General features: G+C 34.8%; 2 protein-coding genes across 11 annotated transcripts in view; one reads left to right on the top strand and one right to left on the bottom strand.

Moving 5' to 3' along the window:
* The first annotated feature begins 1,571 nt into the window (after window positions 1-1,571).
* On the top strand, window positions 1,572-18,960 carry LOC106052174 (zinc finger protein 62-like). 7 transcript variants are annotated; one of them, XM_056007125.1, is made up of 7 exons: window positions 1,572-1,732; window positions 4,686-4,815; window positions 5,430-5,555; window positions 7,182-7,368; window positions 7,948-8,050; window positions 8,565-8,723; window positions 10,737-18,960. In XM_056007125.1, the coding sequence occupies exons 2-7, from the start codon at window positions 4,688-4,690 to the stop codon at window positions 12,023-12,025; spliced, it is 1,992 nt and encodes a 663-aa protein (XP_055863100.1). In that variant the 5' UTR covers window positions 1,572-1,732; window positions 4,686-4,687; the 3' UTR covers window positions 12,026-18,960. The 7 variants fall into 7 exon arrangements, with proteins under 7 accessions (XP_055863100.1, XP_055863102.1, XP_055863104.1 ...); XM_056007127.1 differs by having other exon boundaries at window positions 7,182-7,296; XM_056007126.1 differs by lacking the exon at window positions 1,572-1,732 and adding an exon at window positions 2,095-2,329.
* LOC106060343 (serine/arginine repetitive matrix protein 2-like) overlaps window positions 17,361-25,940 on the bottom strand; it is a 109,111-nt gene continuing 100,531 nt past the window's right edge. For all 4 annotated transcript variants that reach the window (XM_056007123.1, XM_056007124.1, XM_056007122.1 and 1 more), the window contains one exon: window positions 17,361-25,667. In XM_056007123.1, the coding sequence (XP_055863098.1) occupies window positions 22,874-25,667 (2,794 nt within the window). In that variant the 3' untranslated portion in view covers window positions 17,361-22,873. The remainder of the gene's footprint in view (window positions 25,668-25,940) is intronic.

The raw sequence follows: 25,940 nt of genomic DNA on the forward strand, positions 1-25,940 counted from the left end.
CTTTCGTACCTGGGATACATAGGCCTACATAAGCACGTTGCCGCATAAGCTGGTGTCTCCTAGCAACCAGTAGTGTTTTATTGGGACTGCCGATGATGCTTAGTGGTCCTCTGCTCCGTCATCTATGTTTTTTAAATTTTCATAATATGTTCATCCACGTACTCCTGAGAATTTTTTTGTTTTTTAGTATTACCTTTTTTTCCCTCCATGCTTCTGTTGTTCCTTCGGTTTTGAAGCCTCCCGCAGGACGACTGGGGATAGCAGCGGGGCAGGGTTCGAACCCGCGAGCATCAAGTCCACTGAACGACAGTTCAGAGCGTAAACCACACGACCAAGCAGCCATCCTGCTCTGGATGGTTGTCGAACTCGCATCACTACAGGGGAGACAACACGAGAAGGTTTGTTGCTAAATTTTAAATCACATATAGACATATATAGACTGCTTGTATAGGAACAAAGTCCTATTCACATTCTGACTTCCAATATTTTAGATGGAAAAGTCTAACAAGAAGGCGTGGGGCAGGGGCTTGAGTTCGAATCCCAATGTTGACCAGAAATCTTTCAATCAGGATTCCCCTCCAGCTGACTTATGTTCGCTGAGCACCCAAAAGCAGGTAGGAAAACTTTTCTCCCCCGACCTCACGACTTCTAAAGAACTTGGATATCAGAGCGCGAGGAAGAGTCCCCCCCCCAAAGTCACCCCCCTCCCTTCTAAAATAGGCCTAAACTTTTAACATTTTTTTTTGAGGTACGGATAAAACAAAAACACTATTGTTAAAGGTGGACCAATTTATCTCAAAAAGATTTAAAAAAAAATGATATCTAAAGCAATAGTAGCAAATAGCAATGTCTGTAAAGTTCATTTAAAGCAGTGATGCATCCTAATGCGCTGTATAGGCCTACATTAAATCGCTTATCTTTATGAAAAATGTGCCCCCCCCCCCACCCCCATTGCCCAAATCAAGACATTAAGGTAGACTTGGAACTCGTAGGATATACTAATTATTAAGAAAGCATCGTATATACTAGTATATAGGCTATGAATCTATTTCCTCTAGACATGCAAAGGCTAGATCTGGATATTTTACATCTATAACTAGATTCTATTTTTAAAAAAGTGGCATCGATATAGCCTTTTACTAATAAAACCAATCTTTTATCTCATAAAGTTATAGACTAGCATTCGAGAACTTTGTGATGTGCGCCGTGGAATGACACCACTATGGTCTGCAGCTCGAACTCCCCGCCTCCACCCTTTTTTATTTTAGTGATATAGGCCTATTATTGAAAACGGCTTTATAATTTTGTCAGCGTTAGTGCATTTATTTATTTATAATAGATAAAACTATTGACTCTAGAGAGCAGCTGAGATTTAGGTAATAACGTCCAAAAAACAGTCGACCTTCGAAATCTACAAAAGCGTCTCCAATCTAATGTCAGCTTTGAAAAAAAATAAAAAAATTCGATCATTATTTTAACGTTCCCCAACCTCTAGCAAACCCAAACGGTCGTAGATCTACTCCTCCCCTCTCTGCAGCAGAGCCAGACTCGCTCGTCCGCCTGCCCTCTCCTGGAAAGCCTTCCTGTTTTGTTTCCTCCCTTCTTTTTGCCCCACATTACCTCCCTTTCTGCATCTAATGGTTGCATGAGAAACAGGGGGGTATTTGGGCGGAATTTTATTTTTTTTTTGATTAATTTCTACTGAATCTTTTTACATGAATCTACGAATCAGGTAAGAGTTATGCCTATACTTTTTATGTTTACCTATTGCCTAAAGTCAGTGACTACGCGTTGTTGGACTATTTGATTTTTTATTTCCCCCCTTCCCCCCATGGCCGTACTGACAGAAATATGCTGTCGGCCATTTTTCATAGATCGACAAGACGCAGTATTTGAGTAATTTTGGCAGAAAAATGGTAACTCAGGAGTCTTTCTATTGAGCTAATGCTATTTTACAGCACTGCAGCTTCTATATGTCGATTTCAGATGAATCTACCACTTAGCATAGGCGAATTATAGCATATTTTGAATCAAAATAATGTAATTATGTTGATCTAGGCTAGGCCAGGCTATGGCCACGAACATTGTTCGATACCCCCCAGCGATTTATGACGTCATAACGTCTGCCAAGGTGAACTACCCAATTATTGGTCAGCCAACATAATGAGATGAGTTACTTACCTTTCGAACTTCCACAAAACACTATCTAATCTACGGCCTAGATCTTCGTGATTTAAATTTCCATTATTATAGAAATAAGAATACATTTTCATTTAAACTTCGTTCAGCGATCCAACTGTAAAAGAAGAATGTTTCATCAAATTGACTTGTAAGTTTCAAATGTTTCTTCAGTAATGATCATTATGATGTCATTGTCAGTGTGGTGACCTGGTGGCAATCAAAATTTATACCATAAGGCATGATAAGGCATAACCATTGAAATGACAGTCTGGTGTTCATATTCATACTTTAGGCTCATGACAAAGCAGACACCAGACATTTTTTTTTCACTAATATTAAAAATTAAAAGTAAATTAAAAAAAAACAACTGTGGAAATACACTAAGAACAGGAACGCAAATTGTTATTGATTCACTTTTGATCTTATCATACACATTTCATGTGTCAATCTAGTCATGCATGTTAAACTCTGCTAATTCATTTGGTTTTTCTGGCTGATTCAGGCAACCCATTCCATTCCTGATGGCACTAGGGAAGAAGGAACACTTATACTTAGACTAATTTTGCAAATTCGTTCAAATTTGTGCTAGTGTAGATCTAGTAATACTAGTATAACCATGATGTTTAAACTAATTGGGGTAATTAATGGATATTTGGATAAAACCAGTAATGTGGTCTTGAAGAGACTTAGAGAGTTAACACCAGACAAAGTTGATGAAAGTAATATAATAATATTCAATAGAACAAATGCACAGATATTTTTTTTTAACATAGAATACACAGAGAAAACAATGGCAAGTCTCCTTCTAGCATTTTGTTCTATTTCTGATCACACTACTACTCATGTTGTCCCCATGTTTATGTTATTGAATGGATTTGTAATTTGCTATATCATTTAACCAAAGGAGAGGTGCATTATGGGATGCAACCAAATTGTGAAACACATGGATGATGTCACAAACACAATCATTCTGAGCTTGCATTCTCAACAGAAAGTCTTTGAGAGGAAAAGTATACACAAACTTTCTTTTAAAATAAAACAATCTGAAAGTAATATCTTTCAAAAATGCTATGTGGGATGTGGGTACACAAGACAATCTGAAAGTAATATCTTTCAATTACTATGTGAGTACACAAGACAATCTGAAAGTTATATCTTTCAATTACTATGTGAATACACAAGACAATCTGAAAGTTATATCTTTCAATTACTATGTGAGTACACAAGACAATCTGAAAGTAATATCTCTCAAATACTATGTGGGTACACAAGACAATCTGAAAGTAATATCTTCAAATACTATGTGGGTACACAAGACAATCTGAAAGTAATATCTCTCAAATACTATGTGGGTACACAAGACAATCTGAAAGTAATATCTTTCAAATACTATGTGGGTACACAAGACAATCTGAAAGTAATATCTCTCAAATACTATGTGGGTACACAAGACAATCTGAAAGTAATATCTCTCAAATACTACATGGGTACACAAGACAGTCTGAAAGTAATATCTCTCAAATACTACGTGGGTACACAAGACAATCTGAAAGTTATATCTCTCAAATACTATGTGGGTACACAAGACAATCTGAAAGTAATATCTTTCAAATACTACGTGGGTACACAAGACAATCTGAAAGTTATATCTTTCAAATACTATGTGGGTACATCACTGGTGTTAGATCTTTCTTCACAGCATCTGTAGGCAAACTAAGTGTCTTTGTAGCTCTAGAGGCAAAAAGTTATTAAAATGTATTTAATATTTATAACACATATAACCTATCAGTGTAAATTTTTATCTATACATATTTATCTGGTATTAGTGAACTTGAATTATTTATATTTTAAAGACCTGATTACCTTAGGCAACTTGACCATTTTGTTCATTTTGTAATTGTTGAAATAAAGCAATGAAGCAAAGATTTTATTTTCATGGTAATGAAATAGCTTAATAGAGAATCAGAGAAAAACATTAGTCACTAGTTGTTGTTTTTTTTACTTTAAATTAGTACATTTTTTAAAGAAGCAATTACATTTTTTTTTTCAATTGTTTCAAATGGACATATCTTTGATTACAAAATTAAACTTTGAAAAATCTCTTTTTTTTACTATTTTCCAAATAAAGTTTTTCACCCTAGAAAATTAGTAAATTTTCTTTTTTTGAGATTTAATGTTGTTTTTTTTCCACATTGACAGAAAGAGGCAGCTAAGCCATATAATGTACATAATGCTGAGAAAACATTTTTAGTTGTATTTACGGTACTTTAATTCAATTTAAACTTATTTACAACTTGTTAAAAAAAAAACAATGCCTCCAGCATGAGATGCCCTTTTTGATAATATCAATGTCCACTCAATTCATAATCTTTTCTAGATATTTCAATCCCATGCACCTTCTGCTATTAGACCGGTGTAAGCTATAAATTGAATTTGCCAGCAGTTTGCCCTAATTCTGTAATAAGAGGATGACATGATCAGTTTGGTCTAATTTTACTTTACAGACATGTCCGATACAGAATGTGGCGCCATCTGTGTGCGCAAAGATGTGATGGACAAATTCAATGTTATTATGGAAGAAACCAAACTCGATGCTAATGAACTTATGGAACATTTTTTTGGACTGTATAATTGGTAATAACTACATAATCAAAATATTAATATTATAGACAAATGACAAAACCACAATAATACCAATAGTTTAATTTATTTTCTATTAAATGCTTCTGTTTCTTTTTTATTTTTGTTTAAAGCATGATCAATAACAATATTAACCTTAATTGTTCAACTTAAGTTCATAAATAAACAATCGCGAGAATGCATTATAAAGTGCTGCTGTCTGTACAAGCTGAATAATAGTCTTGATTCATATTCTGGTTGGTAATCACTTCTCAGGTGGATATTTGTTAAATGTTCCCCCTTATTGAATGACAATAATGGTCACTGTTTTTATTTAAAAGCAACACAAAACAAAAGGTTGCTGTTCTATATGGCTTATTTTGAAATATAATAGAAAAGTAGGATTAGAAGACATTTTCGTAAACATTAGTCTTTACATATAATAGTGTTAAAAATATTTTAGAATGAATAATATAAGTTGCTATCAAATTATAAGAAAAATAAAGGGAAGGGGATTTTTTATAAGCAGTAGTCTGGTTTAATTTTTTTGTGTAGTTCTTGTTTAAACCGTGGTTTTCATTGGATGTCAACACAGTCAACTGAGCCAACCATTGTGTTAAACTCCCCAGCTGTGTTAAGCTCGTTCATCCCAACAAACTGCCTATGGGCCAGAACCCTGGTGTGGGACTGCCAGTTCAGATCAACTCTGCTCAGCTTGTACAGATGCAGCAACAGCAGCAGCAGCATAGACAAATGTAAGCTCTCGATGATTTGGTTAATAATCCTTCATCTCCATCACCACCATCATCATCATCACAGATCAGTCCTAACTAAAACACCCCGAAAATGTAAGTGCATTCAAATTTGATTAGATTATCCTTGGCATGCTGTCAGCAGCAGTTGAAAGAGTGTAAGTCATTTTAAAAAAATACTTCATACAAATTTGTAATCAATGTGTAAGCCATGCTGTTATGATATTTATAGCAAGGTATTGCAGTTTAAGCAGAAATATGTAATGTGACTCAGCATGTCTTTTTTTTTTTTTTTTTTTTTAATTTGTAATTTTTTCAAGAATTCGATACCGGTAATACATTTAAAGCTCAGGTAGTTTCTCAATGTCCTATCCCTCATTTATCATTTGTTATATTTGTTCTGTATCATCTTGTAAGGATAATCACAATGTCATTATATGTTTCTTCTGCCACCAGAAGTCTTGGCCAGTGAATCAAAGCAACTGTATCTTTTGTTTCCCTTCATTTACATTCATCAAAAAAAAAATCTGCCATGTTTATTAAAATGAATAGTCCATCTGTTTGATGATTAAGTATTATCATGTTGAGCAATTAGAATTTGGGAAAGCTCTTTCAAAAAGAAAAGAGTTGTGATTTCCATCAATCATAGGATATATATTTAGCATTTTTTCTGATGTCCTGATGGAAAGTGATACCCAACACATAATAGCCTAAACTTTAATAAACATCTAGAGAAAACTTTTTTTTTCATCCAAAAGTCCATTTCTGGTTATGAATGGCTGTAAACTTACAATGAAGCCTCACAAAAAAATGGCTTGAAATATTTGTCTTAATGTATATAGCATTTGTGACCAATATATAATAAATACTAACTTTGAATGTAATTTTGATGACATCAACGATGAACAAGAATAATTTTTTTTTTAATGGGATACCCCAGTATACAGGAGAAATCTTAGACTGGGAATACTTTTATTTTTTTAACTAATTTAATTGACTTAAGATTATAAAAACCACATTGAAATGTTTAATTTATGTATGTAAAACACATTGTGTGATTGTGCTGTTAATTTTTAGCGTTTCATGCACCAGTTGACATGACATCATGCTTTCCAGAATTATTTGTTTTTTAAGAATCGTTTCATTTCATATCATTTTGCATTCTCTTTTGTATAGCTTAGTTAACCCTTCTTTTATTCAGAACAGAGCTTCTTTGTTTTCATTATATACTAAAGGCAGAAATTTAGATGGGCTAGATAGCCAGCAGGCTGCAGGCTGGGAATCACTGTTATAGTTGCATAATAAATGAGCTATAAATGTTTATTAATCTATCTTATATTGTTTCCAATATTGTTTCTATGAATATTTGTTTCCAATCTTCAGAAATTATTAAAATAATAATTAAATTTTGGAAAACAAAAATTTAGATTTAAAAAAAAAATTATAATAAATTTGAAATGCTTTTCATTTACTTGTATAGCTATTTAATGCATCTTCCAAAGTTGTTTTAATATAGAATACCAAATCTATGTGATTCACTATTAGCAATTATTTATAAAAATATTTTTTAAAGACTGTGACTTATTCTTCCCCTTATTTTGACTATACATCTTTGCATGCATGTTTCAGTAACTCCGAAGTGAAGACAGAAAATGAAGACTTCATTCCTGTGGGTATGACTTACAATAACAATAACATAAATAACAACATGGCAGACAGCAGCGGGAGCAGCAAGAACTCTTCAGTAAGTGAGAATGAGGAAGTTACCTGTGTTGGAGTATCCCAGATTGGCGGGGATTGTAGCGTTGATGACAAGGTTAATTTTCAGTTTGTATTTCAAAGAAAAATAGTTTTTTTTTTCTTTAACCCAAGCTAAAAGTCAGTGGTTCCCAAATACCAAATATTTTTAAAAAAATTATTTTTCTCCTTTGAGTGATTAAAATTTTCAAGTTACTTTCCTTTGACTGGTAGGAGGAAGGGTGTGTTTGTGATTCACTAATTGGGAAACACTGCTGTAAGCTTTGATTAGTATTTTCAACAATTCATGAAAGTTAGGTTAAGTTAAATAATGACATGCTTTGTTAGGCAATCTCTGAATTGAAAAGGGATTCAATCCATTCATAAATTTCTTTGACTGCATATTTTAAGAGCTACATTATTCTGGATACGAAAATACATGTTTTTTTATTGGTTATTGTTTTGTGTCTTAACAATAATGCAAATATTTGACTAGTTTATTAAGATTTTGATTCATTTGCATCAATTCCAAAGTAACCTGAATCATGTTTTTTTTTGTTTTTGATTCAAACTTCTACTGAAGTTGTGTCCCTTGGATAAGAGTTAGTGGGTAATTTTAACTTTCAATCCAATGAATGTCTGGTTGATTCGATTTCAGGTACACTTACTGCAGAGATTAAGAGAGCAAGCCAACGCAGCCAACTTTAGTGCAGGTGGTGGTCAGCAAGGAGCTGTGTACCCCCATTACAATTCTTTTACAGGTTAGTTTTGTTTCTCAAGGTAAACATCTAAACGATAAACATGGCTATATTTATGTCTGTGGAGGCGTGCAGTGGCTGAGTGGTAAAGCGCTTGGCTTTCTGAACCGATGGGTCCTGGGTTCGAATCCTGGTGAAGACTGGGATTTTTAATTTCGGGAATTTTAGGGCGTCTCTGAATCCACCCAGCTCTAATGGGTACCTGACATTAGTTGGGGAAAAGTAAAGGCTGGTTGTTGTGCTGGCCACATGACACGCTCATTAACCGTGGGCGGCAGAAACAGATGACCTTTACATCATCTACCCTAAAGATAACAAGGTCTGAAAGGGGGAACTTTACTTTACTTTAATGTTAACTTTTGTTTGCAATTACACTAAATTTTTTTTAACAGATTTATTATTAGTTGTACTTTCACTTGAATGTTTTTACATTGGTTTTTATTGACTTAATAAAGAGTACAACAAAAAATAATTTACCCAGCATTTTCAAGTTTAAGTTTTTGCTTTTCTATTTCAGCTTCGTCAATGGGGCCACCCTCGATGGTTCCTTTACCCAACGCTACTTTGTATACTAGCACTGGGGACAATGGGCAGCCAAGGAAAAGAAAAAAAAAGCCAAAGAAAGCAAAGCTACTGTCATCCCCAGCCCAGGCAGCTTCCCTTACTGAAGGAGAAGGTTAGGCTTTTTTTGTTGTTGTTTTCTTTCTGCACATTCTTACTTTGTGTGTTCTTGTTAGCATGATATCAACCAAAATAAATTATAAAAAATTTTTTTCTTTTAGTAAGCCATTAACATATAGCAGTGATGCCCAAAATATGGACCCTTCATCCTTTCGGAAGACGTTTATTGTACCCTAGAATAGGCTCTTCCTTGAATTGTAGAACAGGTTAATTTTATTTCGTTTTTTTACCTTTTCGCAACACAAGTGTCACTAATTAAAATGGTTCCCCAGTTCAAGTAAGGTTGGGCATCACTGGCTTATAGCATTAAAGCAAGCACTTAAGACTAAGATTGTCTTATTAATCCTTATTGGAAATGTGTTGTGATTATAATTACTCAATTAAAAAACAATAACAACATTCCACATAAATTAGATTTTTTCAGACTTTGCTGAGGCATTTTTGTTTAGAAAGGTCATTTAAGTATGGAAGTGTTGTGGTTTTTGACACTCCTTTTGTACCATTGTTAGGATGATATGATGCCATGCATTTAAGCATGTATTTGAAAAAAAAAATCTAGATACATTTAAAATTGGTGTCTCTTTGTAACACCTGCAACATATTGTGATATAAGTCATGTTATAAATGCTTGAATTATTGTTGAGATATTGCAGCAAATAATAGCCTATATATTTAGCTAAATAATGCAAGTGTAGCATACATTCTGTTATCTTACAAAAATCTTATTTACAAAACTTTTACCAGTAGTGTTTCAGGTGTTACGATGTCCCATTTTTTAAGCCAAGCCCTAACATAACTAAAGAGCTCAAAAACTTCAGTTTCTTTACCTAGGTGCTTAATACAATGAAAACATTCAAATTATGCTAAAAAAAAAACCCAGTTAGTTGTACTTTGATCATCAATGGTGTCCCAGTGATGCACCTGAAATGCAAAAGTGGGTACCCCCTTCTGTCAGCACTGCTGAGGAAATGTACTTATTTCAATTCATTTTCTATTGATAAATTCTTAACATACATTGGCTGAAGAAGTGAATACACTTGAAATGAAACAAAAAATAAATTTTAACTAATTTTTAGCCTAATGTGACACTATGTGATACCAGTACTGGAGAAACTCTCATGTGTTAGCAGATTTTGCATTGTGACACAGTAAAAATTCTATTGTTGTTTAAATCTGTTAAGTTTGTAAAGGTTTTTCTTTGCTTTTTTAAGTTTTAGATTTAGTCAAAGTTGGTTAACTACAAAATACACATTATACATTTACAGACATTTTTTTTCATCTTAAATTTCATTAAGTATGGCATGATATTATACATTTGGGAAAATTGTAATAGAGTTTTTGCATATTCATTTGTAGGAGATCTTCATCTTTGTAGATGTCTAAATTAGGCACTTATGGCAAAGCCTCTTGAAGTATAACAAGAAAAATTTCATAATTTAGGCAGGAATGAGCGTCAACCTACCTCCCTATTTCCAAGCATCAAAGTGTATTTCGATAACATCATAACCTTATTTCTTCTTCTTGGTGAAATACAGACATATTAGTGAAATACAGACATATTAGTGAAATACACATGTATTAGTGAAATACAGATATATTAGTGAAATATAGATAGTGAAGTATAGATATATTAGTGAAATATAGATATATTTGTGAAAATAGAGATATGTGTTGATAATGTAAACTTGTTCTGATGTTGGAATTTTCAAACTTTTTCTAAAACTGACTACAATTGTTAACCTCAAATTAGCTATATTAAAAAAAAACACCATATATTATCAAACTAAACTAAAATACAAATGTATTTATAAAAATAAAATGTATTGTCGTTATTAAAAACATTTTATCAAAGCAGAAAAGCTGACACAGTCACAACTAAAATTAGACTTAGTAAGAATTTAACTGCTTGCAAATTAATTTTTTGTTAAACTTTTTTTTTTTATTAAATGTCATCATTAGTGGTCAATCCCCCATCTAACAGACGCATTGTTTATCTTTCTATTTTTAGATTTGCTGAAAAGTTCCATGTGCTCGCTGTGTCAAGCTGTATTTGCCAGGTTTACTGACTTGCTGGCACATCACAAAGCTGTTCACAACTCGGACACCAATCACCCTCTGCGTTGCAGGGCTTGCGGGCGCACTCAGACTTCTGAGGCCGGCTTGATCTACCACCAGGTCTACGTTTGCAAGATGGTGGAAAGGCCACACGCCTGTCAACTATGTGGCCTGAAATTCCAGACAGAGGAAATGGTTTTGGTGCACAAGTGTAGTGGTTGCCCTAGAAAAAAGTATGCCTGTGAGTTCTGCGACCACTACCGCACAGAGTCCTCGAGTGACCTTGAAAAACACATGAGGATCCACACCAATGACAAATGCTATGTTTGTAGGGTGTGTGGCTTCTCCACTGCCTGGAAGAAAAATCTAAAGGAGCATATGGTGAAGCACTTAGGGCTGAAGCCTTACGTCTGTGACCTCTGTGGCTATAGCACCTCCGACAGGCACAACTTGCGGGCCCACCGTCTCAAGCATTATCAGAAAGGTGAAGGTTGTGAAAAGTGTGGGGGGGAATGCCACTGTAAGCCTCTAGCTATCAAGAAAAGAAAAATGAGCCTTGGTGCTTTGGATGGTAACAGCCCAGGCTCGACAGGGGGCAAGGATCTTGAGTGCCCTTACCCCCAGTGTGTGTATCGGACCAAGCTAGAATACATGATGACCAATCACATGCTGCGTCATCAAGGAATGGCAGAGCAAGGGATGGGCGCCCCTCAGGCAGGAGGCAATGCAGCAGGTGGGGGAAATAATGCAGGAGGAGGCGGAAACAATTATAACGGTCAACATGGGAACCAGGAACAAAACAAAAACCATCACCGTGGTCAAGGGGTGATGGCTAACAGTGGCGGAGGGCAGTATGGTGCCGGAGGCCATCATTCTTCATCTCCTGCTTCATCCATCTCCTCCACATCTTCCATTCCTACTTCCTCTATCCAATCCAGTCAACCCAACCCGCCCACCCTTGTGTCAACTCAGGCGGTCAATCAAATACCCATAGAATGGAAGGCCATCGGCCAGGTACCACCTCCAGGGGTATGTGGGGTGTTGACGGCTCCTAACCATTTTGGCTCTCTTGTCCACCACCAACAGGTACCCCTCACTGCTCAGTCCATGGGCACTTGGGCCTCCCCTCTCTCTCCACCTACTGTACCCCCAGGGCTTCTTGCTAATAGAGTGAACGTCCAAATGGCTGGACAGAACATGGTGGCTCGGCCGATGCCTGTGTTCCCCAATATGCCCAACTGACTATAACAGTGGAGCGGTGACAATAAATCTCTTATCATTTGCATAGTAACCACGTCATGCACCACTAGAAATTTAGTGCCATATGCTCACCACATATAGCAACCAAACTAAAAGATGTAAGAGTCTCTCATTTTATTAATTACATTCTATAAACATTATCATACATGTTGAGTGAAGCAAGGGAATTTTTCTGCCATGTCTTGAATAACTTTTTTTCTCAAGTTTGTTTTTTCGTGGCTTATCCGATGATGGACGTATTCCCCTGTCACAGTTTTATTGCAACCACATGCTTCAACAAAATGAAAGCTTCAAAAAAAAAAAGATAAACAGTCTGTGTTAATGTGGCTGAAATAAAATCATTCTCACCTATTGACAACTTTGTTTTTTATTTCACATCACAAGAGGATGGATCTGTTCATGAATGGCATTCAGTGTTGTGTATCTCAGATTGAAAGAGCTGTGAGCTCTGTGTCCACAAATGAAATTGACATATTGGAATACCCTTTTATTTTTTTCATCAGCTATTGAGGGTGTATATGATTCTAATGTGACATGATTTGTGTTGAATGTATCTTATAATTTATTTGAAAGGATTGCTGCCAATATACAACTTCATAGGAACTATTTGTCACCTGATCTGATGTGAGGCAACGGAAGATTACCGTTCAGCAGTAGCTAAGTAGGTTGTTTTTGCGTTGAGGTGTAAGTCATACCGAAATTATTGGACAGATACTGCAATTAACCTGTTGATGTCAGCTAACTTGAAAAATTTTGCTTGCACCTATTGTGTCAGCACTTTACCAAGTGTTAGTCAAAGTGTACTGGAATGTCTGGTGAACAAATTAGAGATGCATAAACAGGTTTATAATTCAGAGTTCATTTTTTATTTTAGTTACCAATGTATGGCCAATAACCAGTTCATGTTAGTTTTTAAGACCCCAGTCCTAAAAGTATTTATGCTAAATTCTTTTATGACAAAAGGTTAAGCACCACTTTTAGACCTTGTGATCCATGGGAAAGATGATAAAAGGTTATCTGTTTCTATGGCAAAGGATTAATGAGAGTGTCATGTAGCCAGCACAATGACCAACCACCTAAGTTTTCCCCAACTAATGTCAGGTACACATTAGATTTGGGTGGACTCAGTGGCATCCTTATAAATCCCATTAAAAGCTCAAAATCCCAGTCATCATTGGTATTGAATCTGTGTCGAGTGCAGCATCACTCAGCCACCATGTCCCTATTTTTGATAAAACTGAACTCCTTTTATTTTGGCTATTCTTTAACTTAAGACTATTTAAACTATGGTACATTTTCATACTCCGATAACTATGTAAATGTTGACATGCCATTTTGTTGGAGTTACTTATTTGTACTGTTTCAGTTAAATTGTTTTTATCAACTGGATATAGACATTTTCAGTTTCTTTACTACACATTATGATTATGTTTACAGGGTGAAATGAAAATTGGAAAGGAAATAGAGAGAGTTTTCTTACTATTCTTAGCTACTCTTGTTAGAAGAATTTTTCATAAATGATGAAACTTATTGGAAGCTATGTTTTTTAAATTTTTTCTTCTGAGAATAGAAATTCAACAATATTAAATAATGTAAGATGTTGATAGATATTTTAACCAGCGAAAGAATTAATTTTGCAAGAAAAGAAATAATTGTTGGTGCAATCATTTTAAAAACCATTATAGATCTAGATTCTCTTAACAGGAAGTTTTTATATTAAGTTGCAGTATATCTTTACACATTACTCATTAGTTAGATTAAACTTTTAAAAAAATGTGCTAAACTTCAGTTTAATTTTTTAAATATTATATACCAACAATGTCTTCCACAATAAAAGCACTTAGTGTTAATTAAGTGGCTTTCTTAAATTGAGAACAGTTCTAAAGTGGTTACTTAAATGACAGTCATCATTCAATAGTTTCTGACCATTAGGTGAAGTCCTTTATTACTTAAATATCTTTTCATGAAGCTTTTTAATTTTTATTGGTCTAATTACATGATTGGTAAATAATATTAGATCTACTTTGAATTTGTATTTTATAAGGTTAAACAACAATAGATTTGAAAAAAAAAGTAAAGTACTAGTAGCCTTTTCAGACCTTGCTTGCACAGAAATAGAAATGATATATATTCTGATAAGAATTGTTTTTGTTAGGTAATGTAGGTCTTTTGATGAACATTTAAAAATAGATTTATAAACTTATGGTGTTAGTATTACTATGTTGTGTGGAAAAAAAAAGATTCACTTTGAACACTAATTTTAATGGGTATTTCCCCTTTGTATGGCAAAACAATGTATACTGAAGCTGGTTCAGTACTTACTGACCAGTGTGTCTTACACATGATGATGTTTGGAAACATCTCTACAGCTAATTGGCCTCCTTCAGTCAAGGGACAGACCATGGTTCATCTCAAGCACTTTTTCATGTGGCTGTGGAGCCCTATTTTGGAGAGACACTCCCTTCCACATATGTTGCAGGTCAAGGTGGCTGTCACTTTTTTTGGTAGATGAGCTGGCCATTTTTTGCAAGGCACACTTTTCTTCAAGAGCCGAGGCCTATGTTTTCTCGCTGTTCATCGCTTTCTTGGTCACCGTCTCTCTCCAACTAGTGCGGTCTAGGGCTAACAGGACCTCTAACCATCTGTTGTACTAGGTAATAGGTTTACATAGTGCTGCTTGGAACAATACTTTACAGTGAGTCAGACTGTGGTCTAGTTTGATTTCTTTTGAGAGGGGGGGGGACTGTCATGTATTCATTTTTAGATGTTAAGAAGTGATTCAGATGTGTACACAACTTTTCCTTATGTTCTTGGCATTTTATTTTTTTTTGGTACTGGACTTTGTCCTTTTGATTATTTTGGACTAGAAATTTTAATGTAATGAGGGTTAGAGTAGCAAATTATTGCTAGATAATGCTCAAGCAATAAGTGCCATTTCCTCAAATTTTGTAGAGCTTGTAGTCAGTTTTCATCTTCCCCTGGGAATATTTGTTTATCTTGAGTCTCAGTCTGTAACTATTTACCACTCAGGCATTTTGTAAAACAGCAATTATTTTAGCTATCAAAATAATTTTTTTTTATCTTTGCTATATTTTGAAGCTGTTTAAATTTTTTTTGTCATCGTTCATGACGCCTATTATAATATCCCTACAAGATCAACGCCTAATCTTTTGACTCAGAACCGGACACAACAGAATGAGACAACATATGTTACAGAAGCTAAAAAATGGTAACCAGTGGAGTGTCACCAGAGAATGCTGACCATGTCCTTTAAAATTGCATTCTTTACCAAGAGGCCCGAACAAGACATTGACCCCAAAATACCCATTTATACAGAAAACTATATGTAGAGAGCTCCCTGGTTTGGAAACCACTGTGCAGTTCATCTCATATATTGGTCTAGTCATCTGAATCCTCCAACATAATACGGTAATGAGAACGAGGAAAAAGAAGAACCATTCATAAAAGTTAAACATAATTTACATTACTGGGTACTCCCTATTCCTCTTAGTTTATTGTTCTATAGAAATATTAACAAGATTTGTTTGAATGGAACAATTTATACAAGGTATCAAAAACAGCATATCACATAAAAGTTAGTCAAATTTTTTGAAAATCATTTAGTAACAATGCTAGCTTGTGCAGGAGGCATGGCTGTGATAATTCACCTTGATCTTTATCAGTGTCTGGATCTTGACCTAAACATGAACAAATATTGTAAATACGAGGGGAGTAGTTCATATTATGCTGGGCTATGCACACAACTCTTTGGTCATGCTTACTGAAATAACAGGAGAAACCCTTTCTGAAATGGAGGCGCTATCTATGCTTTAACTGCACTGTAAATAAGACATTATGTAACAATTCAGAACGCTTTTACCCAACCATTGAAACTGCACAAATGTCATAAGTTAATTTTCAACTTTTGTTTTTTTGGTTGGTGGTTCAGTCCAATTATTTTTTTCCCCCACTCTCTTTTTGTTTGAAAAACAAAATTATTTATCATAATTATTATATACATGTCTATGTTTTTATATAATGTTATATACTGTATCATTTAAAAAGAAATATTCAATGAAAGCAAATATATATGTATACATTGCATTTATATGCACAATTTGTGTGTGAATAGATCTATGGATGTCATTTTTTTTAAAAATACTATGTAAATGTATTCTTTTAAAATAATTTAGTACGTCATTGTTTAAATTTCAGTTGGTATATTAATATTGGGCTTATGAACATAATTAGAGTTGGCAGTTTTATAGCCTAATTATGATTCAACCTCATACTAATTGATGCTTCATTACATGTAGATAAAAATTTCAAGATAATGGTTGTAAATAATACTTGACATGTTTTTATTCTTATGAAAAGTATCACATTAACTTTGGTCTTCATTTGTCTTTGTTCCTGGGAGAGGTCTGATTTGTAACAACATAATATGTGCTACTTAATTGTAGATAACAAATTTGATTTTATTTGGTTTTCAAGTCTTCCTTTAAGTTTGTGTAAATGACGGATGTCCACAATTAAAACTGCACCTAGAGGATAACATCGTTGTCTGTTGTATGTTCTATACCCACAAATCTTGGTTAGATACAAAGATTAAAAGATGGGTTTCATGCTTTTATGTGAATTTCATGTGAACATGTTATCATGACAGCAAACTGGAAGTGGGTTTATTTAAGGTCATCTTGTATGTGTGTGGGAGAAGTGGTCTGCCACAGACTATTTTTTTTTTTGCTCATGAAATTGAGTGCAATTTTGTTGCAGTGACATTTACGTATATTGGTTCTGGATTTCAAGGTTTTGGGAGAATTTTTATTTTCTCCCCACTAAGAATGTTGAGGTCATTATGTTTACCACACATTATAAGGTTTTATCTTGAAAATGGTCTCTTAAACTATTCATCCACAACAAAATACTAAGGACTTATGGCGCATATGATGGAAAGGAATCTCTTGGGTGGTGTTGTTCTAATGAAATCAGACCATCATTACATTGGACACTTGGAATATATACATTTTACATGGTGCTCTGTTCACGTGTCTCCATACCCCCCCAAAAAAAAAAACAACCTCAAACAAATTGTGTCAATCAGTGATACCTAACCAACAGTGTATGCACCATATCCAGTCAGTGATGCAGCACTATCCACAGACACCCCCCCCCCCCTCAAAACTTCTGCCCAATGAAGACGCCTTCAATTATTTTTTTTTTGCTGTGATGTGGGCCTTGACATGAGCTCTGAACACTTCAATGGTTGGGTACTGCTTGGTGGTCACACCATCCAAAGAAGAAAGACAAGGCAAAATGAATTTATTCCATTTTTTTGTTTATTTGTATTGGTTGCTACATCTTACATTATGGATGTACACACCAAAAGACAAGCAAAACAAAATAAAAGGTTACAATGCAAATTATATTATTCTTCCTCACTCTTGTCATATCAAAAGATAAAGGATTAATTGGATGCTTAAGGATCAACTTCCAGCCTCCTGCCAGTACTTTCAAATATAACTTTTTCTCTGCTAAAAGGGGACGTAAGCTCCACAGCCTGACTGTTGTTCCTAGCAAAATAACTGTCAGCATTGTTGCATGACATTGGAATGACAATGTTGGCTTTAAGTAATGTGCTGGATATGCAAACTCATTGAAACAAACACTGACAAGCAGGCTAGTTGGCTTAACAACTATTGTTGACCCCAGACATTTTTATAGTAACTATACACACAAATAATTTAGCAGTAGGCTGATATGGCAATATAGTCAAAGTTGGTTGTGCAAATGGAATGCGTTTTTTTTTTGTTGTTATTTTGACACTGAAGAAGGGTTTTCTTACAATGTATTGGATAGAAGCACATAGAGTACTGCAGCAGTTCTTCATGAAATAACAATCTGCCAACAGGAAAGTTTACAAATCTTACTACTGGACACAAGTACATTGTAACCTAAGAATGCTGTGTTTATAAATATATTTTAGATGGATTTAGATGTGATCCTTTGAGGGAACAAATAGAGACATTGATAGAGGAGTTAGAAAATGTTTTCTTTAGGTTATTAAAATGTATAAATTTACTTTGTCTTCAGTTACCGCAATGTGTTGTTAAATAACACTTATTTGAATGTTAGTTTGAGAAAATAACTCACTTTTTAATTGGCCAAATAGTAACTTTTTAAAAATACATTTTGTTGAAATGTTTTGGTCAATATGTTTTTTAGGGAACACTAATGTTGAAACATCTCAAAACAAAAATGTTAGAAAAAAAAAATGATCACAATTTATATTAAATTTTTCTTTTAAAAAATTTACTTTAAAAATTGTACAACTGTATCTTTAGGTTGTGGTAGATCATAAATATAAAGACTTGGATATGTGGAAACTAAATTGTCATTGACAATAATTACATATGTTTACAAAGCACAATTAGTTTACACATATTGTAAAAACCAAACTCAGGTTTTTTTATTGTCAATATTTTATATAGACTACAAGCCCAGCTGTTAACTTTAAAACTTTGATAAAACTCCTGAAAAAATTATCTCCAGACTATATTCTCATTAAGCACATCTGAGAGATGACAGCACATAATGGTGATTTGTATGGTAAATATTTAAATATTCTAACAAGCATACGCTAAGGAACATATCAGTCATGAAGTGGTAAAACATGATACAGTTCAACTACACCAACACACATTTTGATTAAAATTGGTTTAAAACAAGTCTCTAAATACATTCAGCTCACATTGTAAAACATTTGATGGATGGAAACCACATAGACAATAAAAGTTATTTGTTGAACATATGATTTATGAGATACAGGTAACTTATAGCAAGTTTTGGTCTATAAATGTTACAGTCCAATTTCAGAAGCATCATGTAGAAACAATATAAGGAAGATAAACAGATTTAATTTTATTGTATTTTATCTTTTACTGTAAGATGGCAGCTGGTATGGAAAAGAAAAGAATTTGTTTTTAGATAATTGTGTATAAGTAAATGTCTTCTATGGATGCAGGCTGTTAAATCATTTAAGTATATTGTACGGTATATCAACAGGTTGTTAGTACGTGTAATTATTTGATACAAAGCAATCATTGACGTGTGTATTTATGTTTTCTGTAGATGTTTCAATACCCATGGTTCTATACAATATGAGAAGTCCAATTCCTGGAATGATTTTATTGGTGTGCATATATCATTGCAATCTATTTGGTCTTTGTTTTTAAAAAATTATTATGACATTTGTGTTTTGCATTCAATGTGTATATTAATTTGGTCATAACTAATAATCATGAAACCAAAAGAAAAACATTTTAATTTTGTGGTTAGCTAACAAATTTGAAAATAAACATTTTTCTTACTGTCACCTTGTTCTTTCATTCAGTTCATAGAAAAATTGTTCCCCTTTCAGACTTTGTGTTTTAAAAGTGCTGATGATGCAAAGGTTATCTGTTTCTATGGCGGACAGTTAACGAGGGTGTCATGTGGCAAGCATAACGACAAACTTTTCTTTACCAAACTAATGTCAAGTACCTATTACAGTTGTGTGGAATCTGGGGCATCCTAAAAATTTGAAGTTCAGAGTCCCAATCGTCACAGAGATACAAACTCGAGAACCCTCACATGCTGAAGCCAAGCACTTACCACTCAGCCACCACACTCCTTAACTTGTATAGCTTTAATAAGAATGGAAGAGCCTTGTGCTAATTAAGGAATACACTATTAATTAATTTATGAGACTATGTTAAATCATTTCAAAGGATTCATTTTCTCTTTACATTCAAGCAATTATCATTTTAATTATTTAAAAAAAAAACAACCCAGAGACTAAATACACACAATAGTGGCAAACTGAAAGCTAGGCACTACACCAGACTAGGTGTTTAGATCACTGTAATAGTCAGGCTTTAACCCTAAGGTGACTGTCTACTAGTAGAACAAAATGTGACTTAAACACTTTGGCATAACTTTGAAGAAAATTGATTCTTGTAAAGGGGTTTCTATAGGCAATGATTGCTTTGAAACTTCTGGAACAGCTGTCACTGACATTGAAAACAGCACACAAGTAATATACATGGTAACAAAATTGAATTCCTACTTTATGTTGCAATAATATAGTAAACATGAGTTTTACCTTTGCTTGGGTGAGGACATATGCAAAAGGGATATTACTGATACTTAATAATAAGAAAATATAATATTTTGTTTTTGTTTCTTCGCCTGAGTCCCATGCATAATTCACATTAAAAATTGTATGATTAATTCAAAAACTAATGAAGTGATCTTACTGATATTTTTATCAAATGTGTTGTCAGCCAGTAGAAGCCTGAGTGTGAAATTTCAGCTTGATAGGGGAAAGAAAAAGTTCTTATAATAAAGGATTCCAATTTTTCATTTTGTATTTAACAATTTTTTTGACTAAGTTGAAAGTGTGAGTTTAAAGTAGAACTTGAAACAAAGGCTTGCTGGTTATGATAAGCAGCTAAAGTTCTTTTCAATTGTACACAAGACAACTATATAGATCTATTAATTAACATCTGAACTGATTTCTTTCACATTTCTGAGCATGAATATTGTGATATTATTGTTAATACAGTTTAGAATTTAGAAAAAAAAAAAAAAAAAAAAAAGCTAGAAAGCAATGAAACTACAGCTAGGTCTTAGGTACTCAAGCCCTTTAGAATTAGTTACATGATACACAAGTATTAATTAAACCAAATGAGTTTTTTTTTTGTACAAACAAAAGATGGAAGCTGATCTATAAATATCACAACAGACTTTGTTGAAGGTTTCTACACATAATACTTTCAAGTTTAACACAAACAGATGTAAGCAGAGAAGAAAAATGTGTTTTGTTTTTAAATAAATAAAATGGTGTCAAAAGTGGAAACAATAGTTCAGTTCAGAATGTTTAAAACAAACAGCATGCTAAGGACAGAAACGTTATGTTATTGAAATCAATGACTATCACAATATGTTAGAGAAGTCCAAACGGAAAAAAAAAAAACATTAAAAAACCCAGTCACCAGGAAATACTGTGAGGGACTATATCACAGTTGGTACAGTTGGGATAGCACTGGTCTATATAGGGTAAGAAAATACACAACTCATATACACAGTATATCAACAGAAAAAAAACTTTGCTACACAAAGTAGAACTGAACACTTTAAAAGTCTTTTAAAAAAATTTCTAGACCAGTAATAGGTAATCTAGAAACAAATTTGAACATGTTTTACATGTTCTACAGCACAAAAAGCTGGTTTTGATTTTCAGACAATTTTATTTTAGAAATTAAATAACTAAATCTTAGTCCAAACCACCTGCAAGAATACAGTCAAAGTTCAAACTGGAGACTTTAGTGGCAGTCCGAAGCGCATATCCAAACAGATGATTTCATTTCTTAGATTAAACTGAAATGATCAAGTGTTATCAGTAAAAAAAAAACAACAACTTATTTTAAAAACATATATCATAATCTACTTCTTGTATTTTGATCTGGTTTTTTTTTTTAAAGAAAAAATCGGTTAAAAAAGGATTTTAAAAATTCCAATAACCAAAGCACTAAAAATTGGTACAGAAGATTTAGAGTTGGTACATTTAATAAAAATCTGGTTGTATAAAAGAGCTAGAATATGAAGGGCATTAAAGTAGATAAACTATACATTTTGCAGCTAATTTCAAATGTAAATAATGTTTTAAAATCAATGTAAATTATATAGTAATAAATAATAATAACATACATTGTAAATGACATGTTTATGATATAAAACCTACTTCAGAAATATGCATCTAAAATAATAAACTGACTAAAAAATATTTTGAGCTCCTGGGGGACTACAATCAAGATTTTATAATTACATAAAAAAAAGTTAATACTTCATCTAAACATCAATGAGTAATGAAAATTTAAAAAAAAAAAAAGGAAATCATTAAAAATATAATTGTGGTTAATGACATAAAAATTGGTCAAGATAAATTACAATGTACAAATTATACAAAAATATGAAAAACAAAAGTCAGAATATGCAGAGACTATTTTAAAGCAGGAGTCCACAACCTTCAGTACCATACAATAGTTATAGTTGGTTCATTTTCCAAGATTTGAAATGAACAAACATTTCGGAGATGGATGACGAGGGACATTTTGAATAGACTGATGATAGTTATTTTGTTGTCAGGAAGTGTAGTTCTATTACTGTCGCCAATAATAAACAACTGGTGTCAGATATATGAGATGAAATATTGCTTTGAAAAAAAAAAAAGAAATTTACAAACAGATGTCAAAAATGTTGATACTGTAGCTGGCTAATAATTTATAGTTTGAAGTATATTGGGTGAGTACACTTCAAGAAAAACATTTCAAATATTTTTATGCTCGAAATAATACTAGCACTTTGTTCAATGAGCCAGGCGCTAGACAGTAAAAAGTCTCATTTTATAACATAATTTGTACCTACACAGAATTAATTATCTTTGGCTAGATTTTCTAAAACTACTTGGCAGCTATTTCTTATAATTTTCAAACTCTAATTCTTAGCAATACTTGGACTTGAGCTCATGACCATTGTTAAGTTCTTTTTGTGTTTAGCTACTAGGCTCCAAAACTAAAGAATTTTTTTTTTTTAATAGTGTGACATCGTATGTGCTGTATATAGGATGTTAGTATTACAACATATAGAAAGAAAATGGAGATGTTTTTGTTTAGTGTTGATAGGGGTGAAAACGATCATAAAATAGTTTTTGATCTATAAATACATTATGTAAAAACATTGGGAAAAGCCATTCAAAGTTAAATTCCTGACACAAAAAAATGGTCGTTGTTAGACAAAATCAGCATCCTCTTCACCAGTAGAGAAAACATGTCCCCTTGAAATGTTTGTATGTGAATTAGAATCCTTTTCATGAGACGGGCTTCGACCTAGCTTTTCTGGCTTCTTCAGGATCAAAGTGGAGCGGCCAGTTGTGAGAGGGGTGGCCAGTCTGGGAGCGGGAGTCTCCACTCTGCTCTGGCCGTCACTAGAATCAGACCTGCATGACCAGGTGCGGCTAAGCTCAGGAACTTCCTCCTGACTGTTTTGGTACATGAACTCAGTGTAGGCAATGTTTCCACTGGTGGCCTTTCCATCACTTTTGATTTTTGCGGATGGAGAAATGGCCTCCTCTCTATCATCCTCATCACAGCTACTCAACCTGTTGTTGTACAAATTAGTCACAGACTTTGACCGGCTACTTCTACTCAAGCTTGATGGCCCAGGAATACGCGTTGGGATTTCAGAATTTTCATCCTTCCGAGGCCTGACTTTCAAGATCTCTTTTATTTTTGAGACAAGAGCAGTAGGATTTTTGGCTATTTCAGCGTCAATGTCTTTGAGAGAATTCTGAAAATCCTCTTCACTTGTAACCAAGACATTGCTTTTCTTCTCATCGTAACTGGACACTGTCATTGCAGCATTTTGGAAAGATATGGGGACACTTGATGATCTTTTGAATCTATTGTCTTCTGATGATTTAACACTGCTGGTGCCATTTGCAATACCTGAGGACATGCCTGAAGAAGAGACAGAGCCACTGGATGTTTTTCCAGAAGCAACAGAGGGGGTAGACTTAGGTGCTTTATTTCCAGAGTGGTTTAAACTTGCATCTGAAGTTTTATCCATTTTATTGCCTCCAGGAGTGTCATTGACTGAAGCTCGAAGCTCCATTTCTCTGTACTTTTCAAAAAGTTTTTCCATCTTTCTATAAAGTTCAGGATCTTCTGGCGGTGCACTTAGAGCCTCTGTGTTGACCTGGACAAAGCCATTTTTGGGCTCTTGGAGGATAGCTTGAATTTCCTCAAGGGGCCTGGGTTCCAACTCACTTGCTGGAATATCATTAACAATACCTTTTGGTCTCTTAGGGTGCGGAGGTTGTTTCCTTTTGGGATCTGACAAGGTAGTGTCCACCCAGGCTTCTGTTCGATTCTGAGACTTGTCCCCAGATTCAGGATTGGTGGCTTTGGCTTTGGTTGATTTCTGATGATATGTAGATGAATCAGGAGTCATAGCTCTTGTTCTGTGCACAGAATCTGCTGAGGGAGGTCGTTTTACAACATGACTTTTGGAAGAAGAATCATATTTCACCCCATCGCTTTGAACAATCTGCACTCCATGGCTTCCAGAACTGTCTCTGCGAATCATAAGAATTTCCTCCTGTTTGTCTTTGGCACTTTTTCTAGCCAGTTTTCTGGCATCCACACTAGAGGAGCGAATTTTCTTTTTGCTGGATGCCATGGCCATCAAAGCAGCATTCTTGACAAGCTCATTTATTTCTTCATCATCGGAAAATGTGATCTCATTTGTGACAGGGAGTTCACCATAAGCATCTTGAGGATAACTTACGTTCTGGTGTGATTTGCTCTTGTTGGTCAAACTAACATCCAGGGAGCCCCTTCGCCTTGCATCCACAATGTCAATGTCGCCGTTGGAGCCTAATGACCATTTCTCTCTTGGACCAGGAGTCACAGCCTGGCCAGAAAGTGTTGGCCCAGGGGTGATGGCCCTCCTGGTGTTGTACAAGTCTTTGTAACTGGCACCAGCTTTCGTTGGTGTCTGTTGTTTTCTGGAAATGACTGTGGTAGGCCTTGAAAGCCTCATTGACTTCTCATCCCCTTGGCTGCCAGAAGGAGAAGGAGGGCCATCTTCAGATCTGATACTGGAGGCATTGCTACTGGAGCGAGACAGTAACTGAGACCTGGAGAGAGAAATAGTGTTAGGCCTGCCATGGGATGAAAAGCTTTCTTCCAAATTGGAATCAGACATCACAGACTTTGGAGTATTTGGACGGGAGGCAAAGCAAGGCTTTGGGATTCGACTAGGTGTGCACGGCCTTTCTTTCACAGTGGATGCCAGCGAGTGCGACTGAGATTTGGACAATGAAGATGCAAGGCTGCTCTCATCCTCATCAGAGTCATACTGTTCAGAGCGAGCAGCGAGTGGACTTTTGTGCCTTGTGGGGGTTTTGGGGCGGCTGTCAATTTCACTTCTAGACTCCACCCAGTTTGAAATTGCCCCAGCAACTTTGGCGACTGCATCTCTCTTAATCTGGCTTGGCGTTTTAGGTCTAGAGATTGTATACTCATCCTTCTGACCAATCTTTTCTGTAGGAGTTTGAGGCCGGTGTGAGCCGAGTGATGTCGGCGTTTTTGGCCTGGATATTGCAGAGCTGAGGTTTCTTCTAGAGGCTTGGGGCGTCTTCGGTCGGTCTGTTCCAGGGAGGTGGACATTGTTTTCCTCCTGGGACACGCTTGACCTGCTTTGACTGCTAGAGGATCGCCTTGTGTTCGCCTTGGACGACATTGAGTCTCTGATTGATCTAGCCTTGTCTCTCAATGTTTCCAGATTGGGCCCTTGAGATGGCTCACCCCTTGAGTTGGCATGGTCTGGCACCGCAAAAGATGAGCTCAGAAGAGACTTGAACTCTGACAAGGTCATGGTGCTAATCTTGTCCATGGTGACATTGGTATGTCCACTTTTGTCCAGCGAACTTGTGGAGCCACTTTCTGACACATGATCAAGAGTGGACAAATGTGTCCTGGACACTGAGTTCATCTCTGTGTGATCGTCCAGGGAAATAGACCTGAGAAAGTAGAAATACACACAATTTTAAAAGCAAATAAAAATTAGAGCCACACTTTTATAACTTACACATGGCCCCACTAGACTACTAGTCAAAGGACTTGTTTTTACGTTATTACAATAAATATGTTTTAATTACGCCATTATATGTATTAAAAGATGATATATATACATATATACCGTGATGAATTGCCTAACTTTTAACTACTAATATATTAATAATAAACGTTAAAATACAAGAAAAGTCATCATTTTTTCAGCACATTGAAAAGGA

The sequence above is a fragment of the Biomphalaria glabrata genome, chromosome 12 (genome assembly GCF_947242115.1).
Source record: "Biomphalaria glabrata chromosome 12, xgBioGlab47.1, whole genome shotgun sequence".
In the NCBI taxonomy this organism is placed as follows: Eukaryota; Metazoa; Mollusca; class Gastropoda; family Planorbidae; genus Biomphalaria; species Biomphalaria glabrata.